We start from the raw sequence: 16,799 nt of genomic DNA, 5'->3' as shown, positions 1-16,799 counted from the left end.
GTGTGTGTGTGTGTGTGTGTGTGTGTGTGTGTGTGTGTCGTCAGCTTCGGTCCGGGGGTCTCAGAAGTTGTCATGTGTGCCTCGGTGGGGTTTTAAAGTGGCCGAGGCCCGTGAAAGGGCGGCTCTTCAGCTACTGATCAGAACACAAGTGGGCAGTGGTCATAGCCTGTGAAATGAATAGATGTGCAGCGGGAGAATAAATGAGTTTCTGATTCATTTCCTCTGTCAGATGAGAGCACAGTGAATGCTGAGAGCTCGTTCGCTGAGGCAGAGGAGGGTGAGGTGAAGCCGGCTGGATGCTGAAGGTCTCTCAGGCTGCACATGCCCTTTTCCAGGTCTTCTCAGTCTAGCTCCATAACCCTGCAACACCAGAATACAGCAGAGTGGAGAGGGGGGGGTGAGCAGAGTGTACAGAAGCCTCTCTGTTTCCACATTCAGAGATGCTCTCTCTGCAGTATACTGCACAGCCAAAACTGTTACCGTGCTCCCTGTCCTCTCCTTAAAAAAAAAGAAAAAGAAAAAAGTAGCAGGCGAGAGACATGGCGAAAATATAAAGGGGGAGAGATGTGATGCAGCTGCTCTCATGCTCTCCATCTTGTCTCTCTCATTATTCTGCAGAACGTTATAAACAAAACAACCATAAAAATTCTCTGACAGGAACATGAGAAGCATGATGAGCAGATTTGCACTCCCCAGTGTTACATAACAGATCTCTCCCCCACCATCTCTCCTTCAGCCTCTCTCTGTCTTTTTGTACTGTACCTCTCTTTTTCCTTCTTGGACATGGAGCTTTGCGCTCTATAAGCGGCTCACTTATAGGTGGGAAAGTGAAGAAGAGAAGCTTGTTCGTGTGGTTGATGCACAAAGTAAACTTAGGTTTGTTGTCACTAACACAGCCACCCTCCCTCAGGTAAACCGTACTTAAAAGAAACCAGAGCGTGATGCTTACTTTCCTCTCAAGTTAGCTGAGAGTCCAGCCTGTTGTTGTATTGTAAATCTATGATGATGATGATAAAAGCCTCAGTGCTGGCATCAATGCAGCAGCAACGCCACCTAACATCATTCTCCTTTTCCTTTTTTTTTCTTTTCCTTTTTCGCCTACAGCTCCCGGGGCTGTTTCAGCATTAGAAATTATTGATGTCTTTACTGCCTAGATGAGTGTTTGACAAAAACTGTGGGTAGTTATGGTTCCACTGAAACTATTATATTAGCAAGACAGGATTGTGGCTTTTTGAGACACGGACTAAGTATGCGTGTACAAGTTTTTTTGTCTTTTTTGTTTACCGTAAGATGTTTTTAACTTCATCTGCAGAATACTGGATACCCTCCAGCTCTATGTCAGCCATTTTCACTGCTTTCAGCATGACTCAGAAGGTAGGATTTAACCATTTACATTGAGATGTAAACAAGGAGAAATACATTTGAAAGGTTGTGTCTTTTTCATAAGGTTATCTTGTCTGGATAATCTTTACGAATATATTCAAAACAGCAAACCCACAGTCTACTTGTGCAGCGCTGCACCACTTTTATGTCCCCCGCTATGTTTAGATTGCTCCCCAGATCAGATGTCCTGTCCAAACCCTTTGGCATGTGTGAGTCTGTTAAGGTGCACTGTTGAAGTAAAATTTCATTTTGGGGTAGAGTGAGTGCAGATTGTGTCCTGTGGCTAAAACCCCTGCATTTTGAATCCTCTGTTAGCACAACGGCGCATGTTCTCCCTCAGACCTCTCAGGACATTGTGATCCAACCCTGTGAAAGCCCTGGCTGCGCTCTGTGGAGTCATCTGCTTAAAAACTCCTGTCGCTTGTAATTATCCACAAAATGAAGGTTAGAACTTGAATATTGAGCTCCATAAATAGCAGGAACGCTAGGAACGATGCAGGGCTGCTCAAGGAGACCATCTTGAAGGGGACTGTGGTCTAATTTAAATCAATGTCTTTTATTTATACCTGTTATTTTAAGCAGCGTGAAAAGGAAAGAAGAGAAACTCGTTGTTGAACTGGAAAATGTATTTATCATGTTAGGGCAAAAGCCAGTGGTGCCCATTTCCTCTCTGATGTACTGAAATAAAAGTGCAGCCTTTAGCAGATGTACTCAGATGTGTCTTAGTTTTGTGCTTAGTGGTGTCTGGACCAAAATGGAGCTCTCTAGCACAGATGAATAAGCTCATGCTTGGCATCACGCATTTCGTTTCCACCTTGTTTTTTTCCACGAATTATTGATGATTACTTACCTTTTAAATGTCTGGACTTCTATATACTTTGCCTTTGCCCTATTAGACATAACAAATAGAGAAAAATAGATGTACCAGTGTAATTAAGAACAGGATGTTTACCTGGGCTTCTCCATTGTGTCCTTGACCAGATAGATATACCAGTAAATCAAGTTGAAGAGAGCAAAGGAAAGGGGGAAGAGGATGCGGGCATACGCATCAATAGGGCTGGTGCCGGCCAGCTGTGGGATTTGGGGAATGGCTGAGCCCTGCTGGAGAAAAATGGGCAGATGGGGAATATCTCCTGGCTCACTGCGGCTCACTGAGTGGTTTCTCCTCTTCAGGCCTTCCCGGGGGCTGCTGTCCGACTGATGGGGGGAGTAGCAGGAATGATTTTGTGGAAAAGCGAAAAGAAGTAAAATGAGGTAAGTGTTGGTTTTGTGGTAATCACTGAAAGGGAGGGGGTGGATGTAAAAAAAAAAAGAAAAAAAGAGAGATGGGGCAGATTTTTAACCTCCAAATTTATAAATGGGAACACATGCTAACATGTTAGTGTCGTGTATGCAAGGCTGCAAGCCGTGTTTGTTTCCACAGGAGCGTTCTCGCCATGGCATGCATCTCTACATTTCTATAGGAAGCAGCAGGAAGTTTTGAGGATGCATATATGATGGCTGTGAGATCACACGGGGAGGAGTGCTGGAGCTGCTCTCTGTTCTCACACTGAAGCTATTTTTAAAGCGAGCATCTAACCATGAGATCTACACGTGAGGCAGGTCCCAGGAGGACACCGGGGTGGCTTACTGTATTAGCATAAAGCAGACAGTATATAGCTAGCCCAGAGATGAGAGTAACAACAGCCCATATTACTTTTTAATGCATGGTGTGCCCTAAGTGAGAAGAGCGAAAGAGGCAGGGGGACTACTTGGAAATGCATAGAAAAAGAGCCGTGTGTGTGACATGGTTTCTTTTTTCTGCTTCTGCAGCTGCTGACTGTCTGCTCGTCACTAACATCACTGCATCAACTAGAGACTCAGAGGCTCTGTACCTAAAGATTCGCCATTATTAGCGCTGTAAATACACTGCGGAAAAGATGATGTAACTGAGCATTGTGTTCCTATAAAAAAATTTTTTTAAGACAACACTTATCCAGTCAACTCATGAAACTGGCTATAAAGATGTAGCCTATAGGGTATACAAGTCTCCATGTTCATAACTGGAAACTCACTGCATCTTGGCAACATATCCCTCCTTAGTAACAAAATGACTAAGTGCATTCCCAGATATAGCCTTTAAAACATACAGTATACAGTTTTGCTTTATTGCTTTGCTGAAAAAATGGATTATCTCTTAAAAGATCAGGTTAATCTAAACTACATATTTAGAATTGCTCCATTACACCACTGTGAGACTTACACTACCACTCAGCATTATGGTTACTCCGTAATGTCCATGGTTTTGAAAGAAAAGCAAATTGCTCTAATATAACAATTAATAACTGATGGAATTAGAACTATAAATCCTTGATTTAATGATTTTATTGGAATATCTATAAAAGCCTGTTTGTTCTGTTGACATTTTATGTTACCTGTTTTATGTTTATCCAATGTAAAGGTTGATTTATCACTAAAAAGAATTTTTCTCATTTACGATAACTCCACTGAGGACTGTCTGGACCTTGAGCCCCTGTGGAGTTGATTAGAGTCTCACAATCAACCTGAAAAAATAAATTTGGTCTTTTTCCAACTGAATGAAGATTATACCACACAAGAAATTGTGCCCAAAAGAAAATTCACACAAAGGAGTGTACTACTCTCTTTCCAACCACTACAATCTGGCACTTTAATGAAGCTGCCAGTTGAGGACCTGTGAGGTGTTCGTTTCTCAGACTAAAGACTCGGCTGCTCAGATCTCCACTTCTCTTTTTTTTCCGGTTAGAAACCGCGGTCCTGTTCTGTGTAGGAAGTAGTACACACCAGAGGTTTTATGTCAGGGTCCCACATGAATAGCCTTCATTTCTCACATCAAGAATAATGACTGTTCTACAAAAATGTGGGGTTTTTAAAACTACAGTGTAAGCACAGGGGCTGAATTCTCACACACTCACTCACTAAATGTGTCGTCGCTTGTATTAGTGTGAGTGTAATGTTTTCAGCATTATAAACTTGCATTAGATGATGAAAGTGCCATTAGTGTCGCGATTGCTGGATATGCCACCCACATATGCATTAAAAATCATGATTAATAATTCCATTTATCAGTTTTTGTTATTTCTGATCGATTTAATGTAAAAAGTAGTTTTCTTTTAAAAGCAAGACATTTCTGGCTCTTAACAGTAAATGTCGCTTGTAACCATTATCCCACAGAGCTGAGGAGCTGGCTAAAGAGGATTCATTCTGTTCTCACCCCAATAAAATTTGCTCATTTTTGAGTCATTTATCAGGCCCTCTGGTGGAAAGATCAGTAGGGTTCCCCTTTAAAGAAGTTATATACAGCTTTTCTACATTTTAATATGAAAACTGCTTACCGAAACTGTGTCATCATCATCGCTGCCGGTGGCCAGGACCTCAAGCTTCTCCTGTCTGGCTGCCTTCTTCTTCAGACGGTGGGCCTGCAAGGTGGCGAAGTAGTTCACTGCCGCAAATTCGACGAGAGCTGACGCCACGAAGGCAAAACACACAGCAATGAACCAATCCATTGCCGTGGCATAGGCTACTTTAGGTAGAGACTGGCGGGCACTGATGCTTAAGGTGGTCATGGTCAGCACTGTGGTGATGCCTGAAGGGCAGCAGAGTATTCATGAATCACACATTTAGAGGGAGATTAGATCAAACTGGGCATGAGGGAAGAGGGGGCATACCAGCAACTGTGCGTGCAGGAACAGACTCTTTGTTGATCCAAAAAGAGACTTGTGACAGTACGACAATCATGATAAGAGGGATGTAGGTCTGTATGAGGTAGTAGCCCAGCTTCCTCTGGAGGTGAAAATAGACCACCTGCACAGAGTAGTGACCTGCAAGATAAACAGCACGTGAGAAGACAGCGAGTGTGAGGGACAGAGCGTGGTCGCACAGAACGGATGCCCTTGCTTGCCCTTCAAAAGGGAATAGCAGCTGAAAGAACCAGTTGTTGATGCTGCCAGGACAGGAACAGGTTGCTAAGTCTAAGGGAGCAAAAGAAAGAGGAGATAGGAAGAGAGGAGAGAAGACAGTGGGACAAAAAAAGGAAGGAAGGAAAGAGGAAGAGGGGGAAGGAGCCAGTGAGGTGGGGGCTGGCGGAGAGCATGCAGTGCCACTATGTGTTTGCTGCCCTGCTCTGTCTGAACACATGCATGCAGACATTCACAGACCGAAAACGTGCTGCATCATGCACGCTCACACACACTTATTTAGACGTCCTCTGTCTCACTCTGTGTTTCTTAAATGTGTATCATCGCTACATTTTGGAGCCTGCCTCATCCTTTTCTGCTCCATTCGAGGAATGTGCTGGATTCACAGCAGGGAGGCTTTCTCCTGGTAAAAAGAGAAAATGCACACACATAAAACTCACCCCCCACCCCGCCTGAGCATCCACTGGGGTTCTACACGGTTTTTAAGCGGTTTACTATTTATATTTTATTCCGGCACAGTTGATGTGGAGCACCCAGAATTTTGTTGTACATGTACAATGACAATAAAGGCCTATTCTATTCTATTCTATTCTATTCTATTCTATTCTATTCTATTCTATTCTATTCTATTCTATTCTATTAAGGTGCACGGTACGCATTAGGGCCTGACCACTTAAGCATCTTAGATGGTGGCTCAAGGAAGTCTTTGCTTTTATATATCGTCCTCCTGCGGGGAGTAATGGACACTAGTGCAGGGCTTGCAGACACTCATTTGACCCCTTTCTACTCAAACATTAATAAACACTTGTGGATCTTTTAATTATGCTTGTATATGTGGCTACGGCCATAATAGGCTGCTTATGAAAATAGGTTTGTTTTTTTATTTTGCATTACCTGTGTTTGATTTGAATATCTCCCTGGACAAAGTCTGTCCGACAAGATCGTACTGCAGAAGACTCATTGACTCTTTGGGACAGTCGACGGAAGCTATTGGTCCCTTCCTCCAGGTAAATATAATTTCACTGCTGGTGTATGCATCTAAAACAGGAAGAAAATATCACATCAACATGCTCAAGGTTTGGTCATATTTATCAATCTGGATATTCCTGGATGCTAGCGTTGGTCTGAAATACTCACAGCTTCCAAACCGCAGAGGACAGGAGTGGCCGTCCATAGGGAAATCCATCAGGCTCATTGGACACTCTGCACTGATTGTGAGCCTGAAAGCAGGAGCTGGGATCAGTCTCTGATAAATTTTCTGATTTGGTCTTGTGTTTAGCAAAAATGATCTGCTCCAACAAAAAAACCAAAAAAAACCCAAAGAGCAAAACTACACATTCACTGTGAAAAATCACCTCATGGTGTAAAGGACAGTCCCGTTCTGCATGATGCGGAAGAGCTTGTTGGGTGTGGTCATGTTATGGGAAATGGACTTCTTGGAGTTTCTGAAGAAAGTGTCTGGCGTCCAGATTTTGTCCACCATGAGGTTATTCAGCCGCAGGATTTCAATGGGGCCCTCGAATTTCAGCCTCTCATCAACCCACATCTGGCGGAAGAACATGTCCATGGTGTACTCCTGAGGCACAAACGTAATATTGTTTTGATACAAAAAAACCCCCACAACTACAATCCCAGATTCAAGAATGAAATTTCTATCTTCGTCCATTCATCAGCACGCACAAGACCGAGGTGACATTTCAATACAGAGTGAAAGGTGAGGGGAGACGATGAGGCAGTGATGGATGCCACTCATCCCGGATAATCATTAATCAATCCACTCAGCGATCCTCGCTCTCTGACATGTTGTCATATTGATTTAGAGGCCATCAATAACGGAGTTATAGGGCTGGTCAAACAGATTAAAGCTCATTAGATGGTCTCATGGCAGAGTGCCCATAAGGCTGGTCACTGAAGCACTATTATCTCCCACAGTCAGCACATACACACTTCCTGACAGAAGTACTATCTTACCATTTCAACATCTGAAACAGGTCCAAAGCTGGTGACAAAGATGTCTGTCTTCACCTCGGTGACACCGCCTGCAACATTAATTAACAAAAGCAAAATGTACCTAAGAGCACAAAAAGTGCTGTTGCATAATGTCTTTATCTCGAAGGAGCAAGGTATTAGGACATAAAGTTTAAATTACCTCCAGAACCGGGTCGCAGTCTGTTGTCATAACCATCTAGAAGTCTGTCCAGAATGCGAGTGATGTTGTCTGAGTATATCTTTTCATTTCCCCATACATTACCTAGACTGCAGAGAGAAAATCAAACCTTAAACTCGCACGATCACTGCTTTCTGCTCCACGTTTAACTCCACAGACAGGACTTACCTCATCCAGCAGATAAAAGCAGCTAAAGTTAATGAAGGGACGGCCATCCTAGGTTTTGAATCAGGTTTCACAAGTTCATAAAATTAAAAAAAAGAAAAAGAAAAAAGAGCCACTTCAGAGCAGGATTTCTGCTTATGTATCGCTAAAGTTACCAGTAGGTATGCATATGGACGCAGGAAACAACGAGGCAGGGAGTGTAATCTAATTAACAGATTAGAAAATCCACTCCATTTTTAGAAAAACTCCGGATTTAGTTGCTTTATTTAGTTAAAATAACTAACTAATAATAGTTAAAATAGGAGCATTAAAAACAGGAAATAAATACAACACGTGACATTTCAGTAACATTAAAAAGAAAGAAAAATCCTAGCTAAAGAGTCTATGGTGTGTCTCATAGGAGCAAGGTTTTCTAATTACTGGTTCATCCTATCAGGCAGTAGATGGCGCTGCAGCTTCCGTGATTTTCACAACCGGAAATGACACCGAGACTGAGAAGAAGAAGAAATTTGGAGCTTGTGAGGGGAAAACACCACAGGGAGAGGTAAAATACACCAACTTAAAAACAGACCTTTAAAGTAAAAAAAAACAACAACATATAGGCAACTGTAACAGTTAACCGCACAGCAAGCCTCCAGCGTATCTTCGACCTGCTCGGTTTCACGCTGGAAGCTGGTCAGCGGAGGTTAGCCGACCCGTGAGCCGGCGTGCAGCCGTAGCATGTCGGTACACTTCGAGGAGAGGAGCGGTGTCGTCCCCTGCAAGACGCCATGGGGCTCCTGGTACCAGACCATGGATGAGGTCTTCATTGAAGTCAACGTGCCTCACGGGACCACTGCTAAAGAGGTCAAGTGTCACCTGGGGTCCAGAGACATCGAGCTGTTGGTCAAGGGAAAGGAAATATTCAAGGTAGGGCACCAAAGTGACTCCCAGGTCCCGAGAATAACCTGCATGCTGTGATCTTTATTTGCAGAAAGTAAGATAATGCGATTCCTGGTTTATCCTCCAGCTCCACCCCACTCTCACCCTCTTTTACCCAGTGACTGAACTAACCAGTAAACCCAACCCAGCCTTGTAAGACCATTCATGTAGCCCCTTTCCGTCATACTTATCACAGTTGGACCTAAAAGTCCACGTCACAGTTAATCAGCAGTGTCGCCTATTTTGATACCGTACAATGAAATCAGTCGGGCTGTTGTGTGTACGTAAAGAGTATGTAACTTCACTGTATTGTGCTGTAACGCAGCTAGACCTGTTCTGGTCATGTGCAGGTCTTTTAACTCTTCCAAGAACAGGTCCAGGTGTGCTGATATGAATAAAACGGATATTATTCATTTTTTTTTATTTTATTTTATTTTTTTGCCAGGGAAAACTATTTGGAACAACTGTATCAGATGAGGCCACATGGACACTAGGTAAGTGACACACTCACAGAAATATTATGGGAATTAATAACTATCCTTATAACTCTAACGATTGCTGTTGACTGGCTGTGTTAAGAGTTGTGATATTCATCCATTCATGTCTTTATGTTACTTATGTTAAGTTACTGGGGGCTTTATGTTCACCCTTTGTATTATGTCATTGTTGAATTAGAAATGGTCAAATAGAAAGGAGACATTACTAAATTAGACTTTAATGAGATCCAGCTTAATGCATTGTTTGCTTTGCTGATCATTTCCTCAGAGGATAAATGTCTTATCCGGATCATTCTGATGAAGACCAACAGAGAAGCAGGGAACTGCTGGTCCTCGCTGCTGGAGGGGGAGTATTGTGCGAATGCTTGGGTCCAAGACCAGATGCAGAGAAAACTCACTCTGGAGAGGTTTCAGCGAGAGGTGAGTTTGATTCGCTGACCTCTGTAGCACTGTTGACTCTACTGTACATCCTAATGACTGTTGTATATTGTACGCATGTAATCCTAATACATTTCTTCTACTGCACAGCTGCTACTTTTTCAGCCAGGTTAGGACCACCTTCTAAAAAGGAAACTTTTAAAGACTTTACATACACTTACTGGTCACTTCATTAGGTGAAGATCTTACAACTGCCTGGGTTTGGAGCCCATTTTGCCTTCAGGGCTGCTTTAATTCTTAATGGCACAGATTCAACAAGGTGCTGGAAATATTCCTCTGAGATTTTGTTCTATGTTGACATAATAGCGTCACACAGTCGCTGCAGACTTGTCAGCATTCATGATGTGAATTTCCAATTCTGCCACATCCCAGAGGTACTCTAATGGATTGAGATCTGGTGACCGTGGAGGCCATTTGAGACCACTGTCATGTTCAAGACACCGCTTCGAGATGATTTGAGATATGTGACATGGTGTGTTATCTTAATGGAAACAGCCATGAGAAGATGGGTACGCTGTGGTCATGACAGGATTGACATGGTCAGCAAAAATACTCAGGTTTTGGTCTGTGGGCTCATTAGTACCAGTTGAGCATAATTTAAACACCACAGCCTATCTCCAGTATCATTAGACCATCACCACCACCAGCAGTCTGAACTTTTGATACAGGGCCACGTGGATCCATCCAAATGTTGCAGCAGAGATTGAGACTATTGTCCAATTTGAGCCCGCTTGAATTGTAGCATCAGTTTCCTGTTCTTAGCTGACAGGATGGGTCTTCTGCTGTTGTAGTTTATCTGCTTTGAGTTTCAGCATGTTGTGTTTCCAGAGAAACTCTTTTCTACATCTTGGTTGTAACAAGTAGTAACTGAGTTATTGAAGCTCCTGCTACCTGCAGCTTGAAGCAGTCAGGGCAGTCTCCTCTGACCTCCACTATCAACGATATATTTTTTCTTACAGAGCTGCCAATAACTGGATATTTTCTCTTTTTCAAACCATTCTCCATAAACCCCACAGGTGGGTCTGTGGGGAAATTGCTGTGAGATGAGCAGTTTCTGAAATATAGATATTCCAAAAAAGTTACTTAAATGACCTTTATTCTCCTCGGTCTGATGCTCAGTTTGAACTTCAGCACATCATCTTGACCGTGTGTGTATGGCTAACTGTATTAAGTTGCTGCCATGTGATTGGCTGATTAGATATGCAGTTGGACAGGTGTAATGAGAGTATGTTTTGGATTGTTGAAATATAGACATCTGACTGTTTTCATTCCCAATCCATTAATAATAACTCAGTCCCCAGGTTGTGATAAATCGGTTTTTCTTATAAATGAAGCAAATCCATAAATAATGAAGGGAAATAATCAAGGGAACTCTGTGATGGTCATTTCTGGGTAGGCTAAAGAGAAAAAAAATAACCATGCCACCTTAATTCTCAGAAATGCAGCTGACATGCTCTTTGAGTTGTAGGATTATCAGTAACACTTCAGCTTGAAGGAAAGATTGGAAAATGTCTTCCTCATTACAATAGAGATTTCTGATGTAATGTGCGACATTACTAACTTGCAATTATGTGGCAGTGTGAGTCACTGACTTTTAACATATTACATATTTTGCGTAATGAAACCTGTAAGGGGTTCTGAAAGTCTGGCTGTCAGAGCTCATTCCTGAGAATGTTTTAAAGGTGATGATCTGTTAAGTTAATGAAGGCATTGCTTTCAACCTCGAAGCCCTTTATCAAGAAATCCATCCATCAGTTCATCTTCTTAACTATTTAAATTAAATTTAAATTAACAAATCAGGATGAGCTGAAGTCTCTCCGGTGATATTGTGTGAGAGGCTGACAGGTCACCAGTCTGTTGCAGGGCTAACAGTGAGACTACCACCCATTTGTGTGCACACCTGTGGCTAATTTACTATCACTAACCTAATAAGTGTCTTTAGACTTTATTAAACACTCATTGCAGTGTTACTGCTGTGATTCTGGAAATTGTTGAGATGAGCACTCAGTGACGAGTTTGTCTTCTTACATCTGTTTCTTAAACTCAGATACATCTATCCTCAGGAAATCTTAATTACAGATTAATAATCAGCAGTATGTCTTACTGACTCTTTTTTTTTTTCCTTTGTTAGAATCCTGGATTTGACTTCAGCGGTGCAGAGATCTCTGGGAATTTTGCCGGTGGCGGTCCAGACTTTTCCAGCTTACAGAAGTGACCCTTACCATGATGCTAGTACATGCTTGAGGAGTTACCTCTGCCCATCATGCACAATGTGCAGAACAACAGTGGATGCATTCGGTCTACTGTGACAAGAATTTGCCTTGAGACGAACTAAAAAGCCTGGCTGTCACATCATTGGTCTCGTCCTCAAAGGACTGATTTTGTGCAAACCAGATGTGGGGAGTGGGAAGGCTCTACAAAGGAAGTTGATAACTCTCGTTATGAGAATTTTCTGACATGTTTTAATAAAAACAAAGTGCACTCAGCAATAGCTTTTCAATAAAGTTTTATTGAAAGGTACAAATACATAGGTTAATCAGATGGTGTATTCAGTCATTTTGAATTTGAGACCACATTTTGTTTTGTCACTAAAATCAAACTAAACAGGGAAACTGGCACAGAAAATGCGATATAAATTTCAACCTGAATTTCCACTGCAATGACCTTTTTTGGGGTTTTCTGAGTGCTCTCTAAAAAACAACTTAACTCAGTATATTTGTGGCGCTTCACACGGTGTCCACAAATTAAGAGTTGGTGAAAACAACTCATCTGTAACCGTTGGTAACGTTTCATCTCAAACACTGATGAGCTGTAGATAACAGGATCATCACTAGCTTCATTTCCCTGGTACAAACCAGAGCTCCCTCGCCTTAACAACAAAAAAAAAAAATCATCACCTTGGGTAGGAGTGTGCATTCAGGACAGCTTAGCAACCTAGGGTGGGAGTGAAGGACTTTGGGCCCGATCTTTTGGTTCCATTTTTTTGCTGTTCACAAAATCCCTCTCCCTCCTCTTCCACATGGTGGACTGAGGACCTAGGTGGTTCTATACTTATTAGCTTAAAACCAGCAACCCGTTCCAGGGAAACACCAAACACCGTGGTACGGATTTAAACAAGAACATACAAGACACCTGTGCAAACGGCTCAACCAAGAAAGTAAAACTTCAACCTTTCTGAGGAAGAATTACTCCTTGTCATAGGGAAAGAAAAATGTGTGTCTGATCAACATATGATTACAAACTTAAGGGATTTTTTAAAAAAAAGGGGGCATTTCCTTAAAGACATCCATCATCACAGATGAAGGTCTCTAAGGAAAATAAAGCTGGAGCTGTAAGTGGGTGACCATACTGCATGTTACATCCAGTCAGAGGACAAAGATGTAACAGTGGTAATGTTGTAATTTTTCTTTCCATGTCAAGTCACCCACTTGGACGCCCAGGTTTTAACAAGCTGACTCAGGTATGGTGGGAAGGTGAGTGATCTTGTAGTAGCTGTGCTTCAGCTGACGTGCAGTTCTTCCTGAAATAGTCCAGCGAAGTCTCTGGACGTTTGGCCTGCAGCACTTAGTGGTGGCGTACTCAGCCAAGCATTTTCCAACTAGCTCCCGCATGCAAACCAGATCCCCGTCTTTGATCTGCAGGAAAGAGGAGTCGCATCTTTCTCTGCTTAACACTTGGCAAGAAGCATTAAAATTCATTAAGCTACACTGCATGGATCACCACCTTATATTAACTGTGACAAAAACACTAATATGCAATAATGTTAAAAACGAGCCATTTTGGTTTGAGTTGAGCAAAGGCTCATTTTGACAGTTTTTCCTACTCTGACCTGTATGTTGATAAGATGGACCTATTCCTAATAAGGCACACGGGTGTAGCCATGAGCACACAAGTCCCACTGACCTGTTGTTTAAACCTTCTGCCTGCTAGGGGCAACCAATCAGAAGAACGTTGGCATAAAGGGCTTGTGTCTTCTGAGGCCCAGTTTAAAATAAGGATTAGTTTGAACTGCTCGTATATATTCTTTAAAGCAAAAGGCTCAGAGCTGGACTTACATTTAGCTGCTGCTGCAGATTGCTCAAGGCCTCAGATATTTTGTCAAGGTACTCTGGGTCATGTTCATCATGGGCCTCAAAACACAGGAGAGCCAGAGCAAGCAGAGATGGCTGCACAGAAACACAAACAGAGTCTCTTGTTAAAAAAAAAAAAAAAAAGTAGAAATTATGATAACATTTAAAAGCAAATCGACGCAGATGACCTACATACCTGAGATACAACAACAAATGAGAAGTGTACAAGACAAAAGCAGTCTGATTTTTTTTAATGAAAAGCGCAGAAAAGCATTGAAATAAGTCATTATTTTCAATGTGGAGAGAGTAGTTGTTTTGGCTTACCTTTATTTTGGAGAAGACAAATGAGCAGTGACAGGCTTTCAGCTGTGCCTCCAGTCTCTCAAGGCTCAGGATCTTCATGCTAAAGGGAAAAAATGCTTTTAGTGTCAAAGCAAACTGAATGTGAAGTACAGCTTACATAAATAGTGATAAAAAAGCCAACCAAAAGGATTTCTTTTTTTTTTTTTAAAGGTAACGTTTGAAAGGGGGGGGGGGACTTGCATATTTGTTTTCTAACACCCTGTCACATGTCTAAAAGTCTACACGATTTCAAAAAGGACTGTGCCTGTTGGCTAAAAAATATATAATTTTTTTTGGTTAGTGTTAGCTTTCAAACCAAATATGAGAAGACACGTTTTAGTAGAGTAAATATAATCTCGTTGAGTCATAGCTCAGCCCTGCAGGTTGGTGTGACCGTCTGTCCTTACCTCTCAGCGTCGAGCTGCTCCAGGACGTGGCTGTGAAAGACGCGGAGAAAGCGCAGGGCCGTGGGGGCCTTCACCTTCCAGTAGAGCTTCTCCATGATGATCTTCTCCATCCTCATCATGTCAGACACTGTAAAGCGATTCTGACTGATGCGAATCAGGTCATTGGCCAGAGGCACGTTCTTCTCTTCTTCTGTGGACTTCACAGCGATGTAAAAGCAGCACAGACCGACACAAGGAAGGTGCTTTGGCTGAATCTGTAGGAGATGGGGAAATGGATATTGGAGAACGGAACAACTGCTAAGATTTTAAGAAAGTAAGCAAAATGTACTGCATTTACAAACCTTCATGACAGACAGAAATCGGTCCAGCAAACTGACAGCCAGCGAGAAGCTCTCTGAACTGAAACCGAAGAACCTGGTCAGTGAAAGCAGGTCATTCACCTCCAGCTCCCTGAGTCGGGAAGTCATCCTGAGGCCATTGTCCTGGGCGCTTTCAATGAACCTCAAGCCACTCAGCTTTGGTTGGTATCGGCCCTCCAGATCAATCAGGGCCTTCAGCTGGGCTGCAAAGGGCTGTGCCACAGGGCCTGTTACTGTGTCAATCATCTGCACAGACATGAAAATAAAACTTAGTGATACAGTAAAAAAACAAACAAACAAAAGATACACTGGAATTAACTGTGTGACCATAAACTGTGTATAAAGTATTAACATAAGTCTCTAACATTAGTCTCTTTAATAAGGCAAGGCTCTGTCTGCTACGTAATTGAAATATTAGACTGGTGTATTTAAAGGACATCTAGTCCGAAACAAAAATGGTTAAACAAATGCAGTGAGCGTAGTTTACTAACAAGATCCTGCAACAAGCTTTCCGCTAACACATGCCCGTCACTGAACTGGACTAAACTGGACTGGACAGGAGCAATGACTGTATATAAACAGGAGGCGAAATGAGACGAACACAGAACAGGGATATGCTTCAAAAAGTTTCTCCGTTTTTAGTTAAAGCGACATTTCTGCTACTAAAAGTGTGTAAAACACGAGTTCCACAGCTCTAGTGCTAGTTTGTGAGTCCACATGTAGCCGTATCACAGCAGCAGGCCTTGTGTATGTCAGGGCAAGGACCGGCGTCATGTCGAGACATGTCCCTGCCATACACACCAAAGGAGAGCTAACGCAAAGCATGGCACAGCAAACCAAAGTGACAGTACACAGTTTAAACAATAAAGATAAGAGTGAATCAACAACATAAGTCTGTAAGTACTATGTAAGTTAAACTTCATACTTTATTAGAGAAACCAGAAAATGACAAACTACTCTTTGTTGACGACGTAAACTGTTTAGCAATCAAAGCTAACGCTAGCTAAAAATCCATTTCTAAAACTAGTAGCATTTTTTTGGCTGATAGCAACACATCATTTACTGTTTAGAGCCACGAACACCACTAGATAAAAAAATATATATATCATATAAGGAAAATGGGTTTACTTACCTTAAACAGTTACGTTGCTTTTTGTATTTAAAAAAAAAAAGAGCAGGTGAAAAAAAATCCACGCGCTTCAAATAAGCGGGTGAATGGAGAAATAAAACACACAAAAGTGTAAGTATGAACTTTCACTAAAGAAAGTTTTAAGCATAGGTTAGTTTCTGCCTATGCACACCCCCTACCCTTGGCGTAAGGCGATGGGGAAAAGGACAGTTGAGGCGTTAAAACAGGCATAAAACCAAGCCCATGACCAACCATGCCGATTTTCTATTGGTCCTCAACAAGTGACGTTACCAGCTCTACATTTTAATTGGATATTTAACTAGCTAGTCACATACAAGGTCCACCCCATTCATGCATTAGGGCCAATCGCACGTCAGAAGGTGGGATACGACCCAAAATAGCGTCGTAATAAAGTTGCCTCCTTTGGTATATAAATTATATTGGATTAATTTTTTTTTAATTCATTAATAAATAAATACAGATATACAAATTATATCAACATTTACACAGTAATGTCTTTAGTGGGTAGTAAAATAGATTACATTTTTAAAAGGGTGTCGAAATCATAGAAAACTATTAAAAAAAAAAGACACACAGGGACACAACTTTTATAGAAAACTTTCCTCTCAAATTCATGTTTTTAAGTGTTTCCATGGTCCACATGTTAGTTTAAGGAACACACACACACACACACACACAAAAAAAAAACATACTATGTTGAGGGCCACTGGAAAGTTTCTGGAACAATCTGGAAGGAACCTGCATTATCCATCACTCCTTTGGTCTTTTCTGTCTAAAAATCAAAGTAAATATAGAGAGTACACAGTTCATTTTTCAATAAAGTAACTCTTTATTACATTAGGATTTAAAAATCTGCCAAGCAGGTCTACACAGACCCAGTATATAGATCTTATGACATAAAGAGATTTAATCCTGAATTGAATTTATGTACAGTTTAAAATATGAAATGTCTCTCTCTAATATAT

General features: G+C 41.7%; 3 protein-coding genes across 5 annotated transcripts; 1 reads left to right on the top strand and 2 right to left on the bottom strand.

Annotated features, from left to right (window-relative positions):
• Positions 1-6: 6 nt before the first annotated feature.
• Positions 7-7,829, bottom strand: gabra6a (gamma-aminobutyric acid type A receptor subunit alpha6a). 2 transcript variants are annotated; one of them, XM_005719790.1, is made up of 10 exons: positions 7,654-7,829; positions 7,468-7,574; positions 7,290-7,357; positions 6,674-6,894; positions 6,456-6,538; positions 6,213-6,356; positions 5,070-5,222; positions 4,737-4,987; positions 2,336-2,580; positions 281-360 (listed from the first exon to the last, which is right to left on the bottom strand). In XM_005719790.1, the coding sequence occupies exons 1-10, from the start codon at positions 7,698-7,700 to the stop codon at positions 342-344; spliced, it is 1,338 nt and encodes a 445-aa protein (XP_005719847.1). In that variant the 5' UTR covers positions 7,701-7,829; the 3' UTR covers positions 281-341. The 2 variants fall into 2 exon arrangements, with proteins under 2 accessions (XP_005719848.1, XP_005719847.1); XM_005719791.1 differs by lacking the exon at positions 2,336-2,580 and having other exon boundaries at positions 7-360.
• Positions 7,830-8,068: 239 nt separating this feature from the next.
• On the top strand, positions 8,069-11,991 carry nudcd2 (NudC domain containing 2). The gene is made up of 4 exons (XM_005719786.2): positions 8,069-8,559; positions 9,017-9,065; positions 9,337-9,488; positions 11,638-11,991. Exons 1-4 carry the CDS (start codon positions 8,371-8,373, stop codon positions 11,719-11,721), a joined length of 474 nt encoding a protein of 157 aa, XP_005719843.1. The 5' UTR covers positions 8,069-8,370; the 3' UTR covers positions 11,722-11,991.
• Positions 11,992-11,995: 4 nt separating this feature from the next.
• Positions 11,996-16,040, bottom strand: ccng1 (cyclin G1). Of its 2 annotated transcripts, none has more exons than XM_005719787.1 (6): positions 15,817-16,040; positions 14,667-14,930; positions 14,326-14,579; positions 13,901-13,979; positions 13,562-13,672; positions 11,996-13,141 (listed from the first exon to the last, which is right to left on the bottom strand). In XM_005719787.1, exons 2-6 carry the CDS (start codon positions 14,928-14,930, stop codon positions 12,950-12,952), a joined length of 900 nt encoding a protein of 299 aa, XP_005719844.1. In that variant the 5' UTR covers positions 15,817-16,040; the 3' UTR covers positions 11,996-12,949. The 2 variants fall into 2 exon arrangements, with proteins under 2 accessions (XP_005719844.1, XP_013764029.1); XM_013908575.1 differs by having other exon boundaries at positions 14,766-14,930.
• Positions 16,041-16,799: the final 759 nt, after the last annotated feature.

Source organism: Pundamilia nyererei, unplaced genomic scaffold, assembly GCF_000239375.1.
Source record: "Pundamilia nyererei isolate P.nyererei 1_Seehausen unplaced genomic scaffold, PunNye1.0 scaffold00001, whole genome shotgun sequence".
Taxonomy (NCBI): domain Eukaryota; kingdom Metazoa; phylum Chordata; class Actinopteri; order Cichliformes; family Cichlidae; genus Pundamilia; species Pundamilia nyererei.
Note: the sequence above shows the minus strand (reverse complement) of the source record. Positions and strands in the feature narration are given on the sequence as shown.

Coding starts and splice junctions, on each gene's coding strand:
- ccng1 (XM_005719787.1), bottom strand. CDS start 14,930: ATGATTGACACAGTAACAGGCCCTGTGGCACAGCCCTTTGCAGCCCAG. Junction 14,580..14,666: donor GATTTCTGTCTGTCATGAAG/GTTTGTAAATGC, acceptor CATCTCCTACAG/ATTCAGCCAAAGCACCTTCC. Junction 13,673..13,900: donor TTGTCTTCTCCAAAATAAAG/GTAAGCCAAAAC, acceptor GTTTCTGTGCAG/CCATCTCTGCTTGCTCTGGC.
- nudcd2 (XM_005719786.2), top strand. CDS start 8,371: ATGTCGGTACACTTCGAGGAGAGGAGCGGTGTCGTCCCCTGCAAGACG. Junction 8,560..9,016: donor AGGGAAAGGAAATATTCAAG/GTAGGGCACCAA, acceptor TTTTTTTGCCAG/GGAAAACTATTTGGAACAAC. Junction 9,066..9,336: donor TGAGGCCACATGGACACTAG/GTAAGTGACACA, acceptor TCATTTCCTCAG/AGGATAAATGTCTTATCCGG.
- gabra6a (XM_005719790.1), bottom strand. CDS start 7,700: ATGGCCGTCCCTTCATTAACTTTAGCTGCTTTTATCTGCTGGATGAG. Junction 4,988..5,069: donor TCCTGCACGCACAGTTGCTG/GTATGCCCCCTC, acceptor GCTGCCCTTCAG/GCATCACCACAGTGCTGACC. Junction 2,581..4,736: donor ATGATGATGACACAGTTTCG/GTAAGCAGTTTT, acceptor TCCCCCCATCAG/TCGGACAGCAGCCCCCGGGA.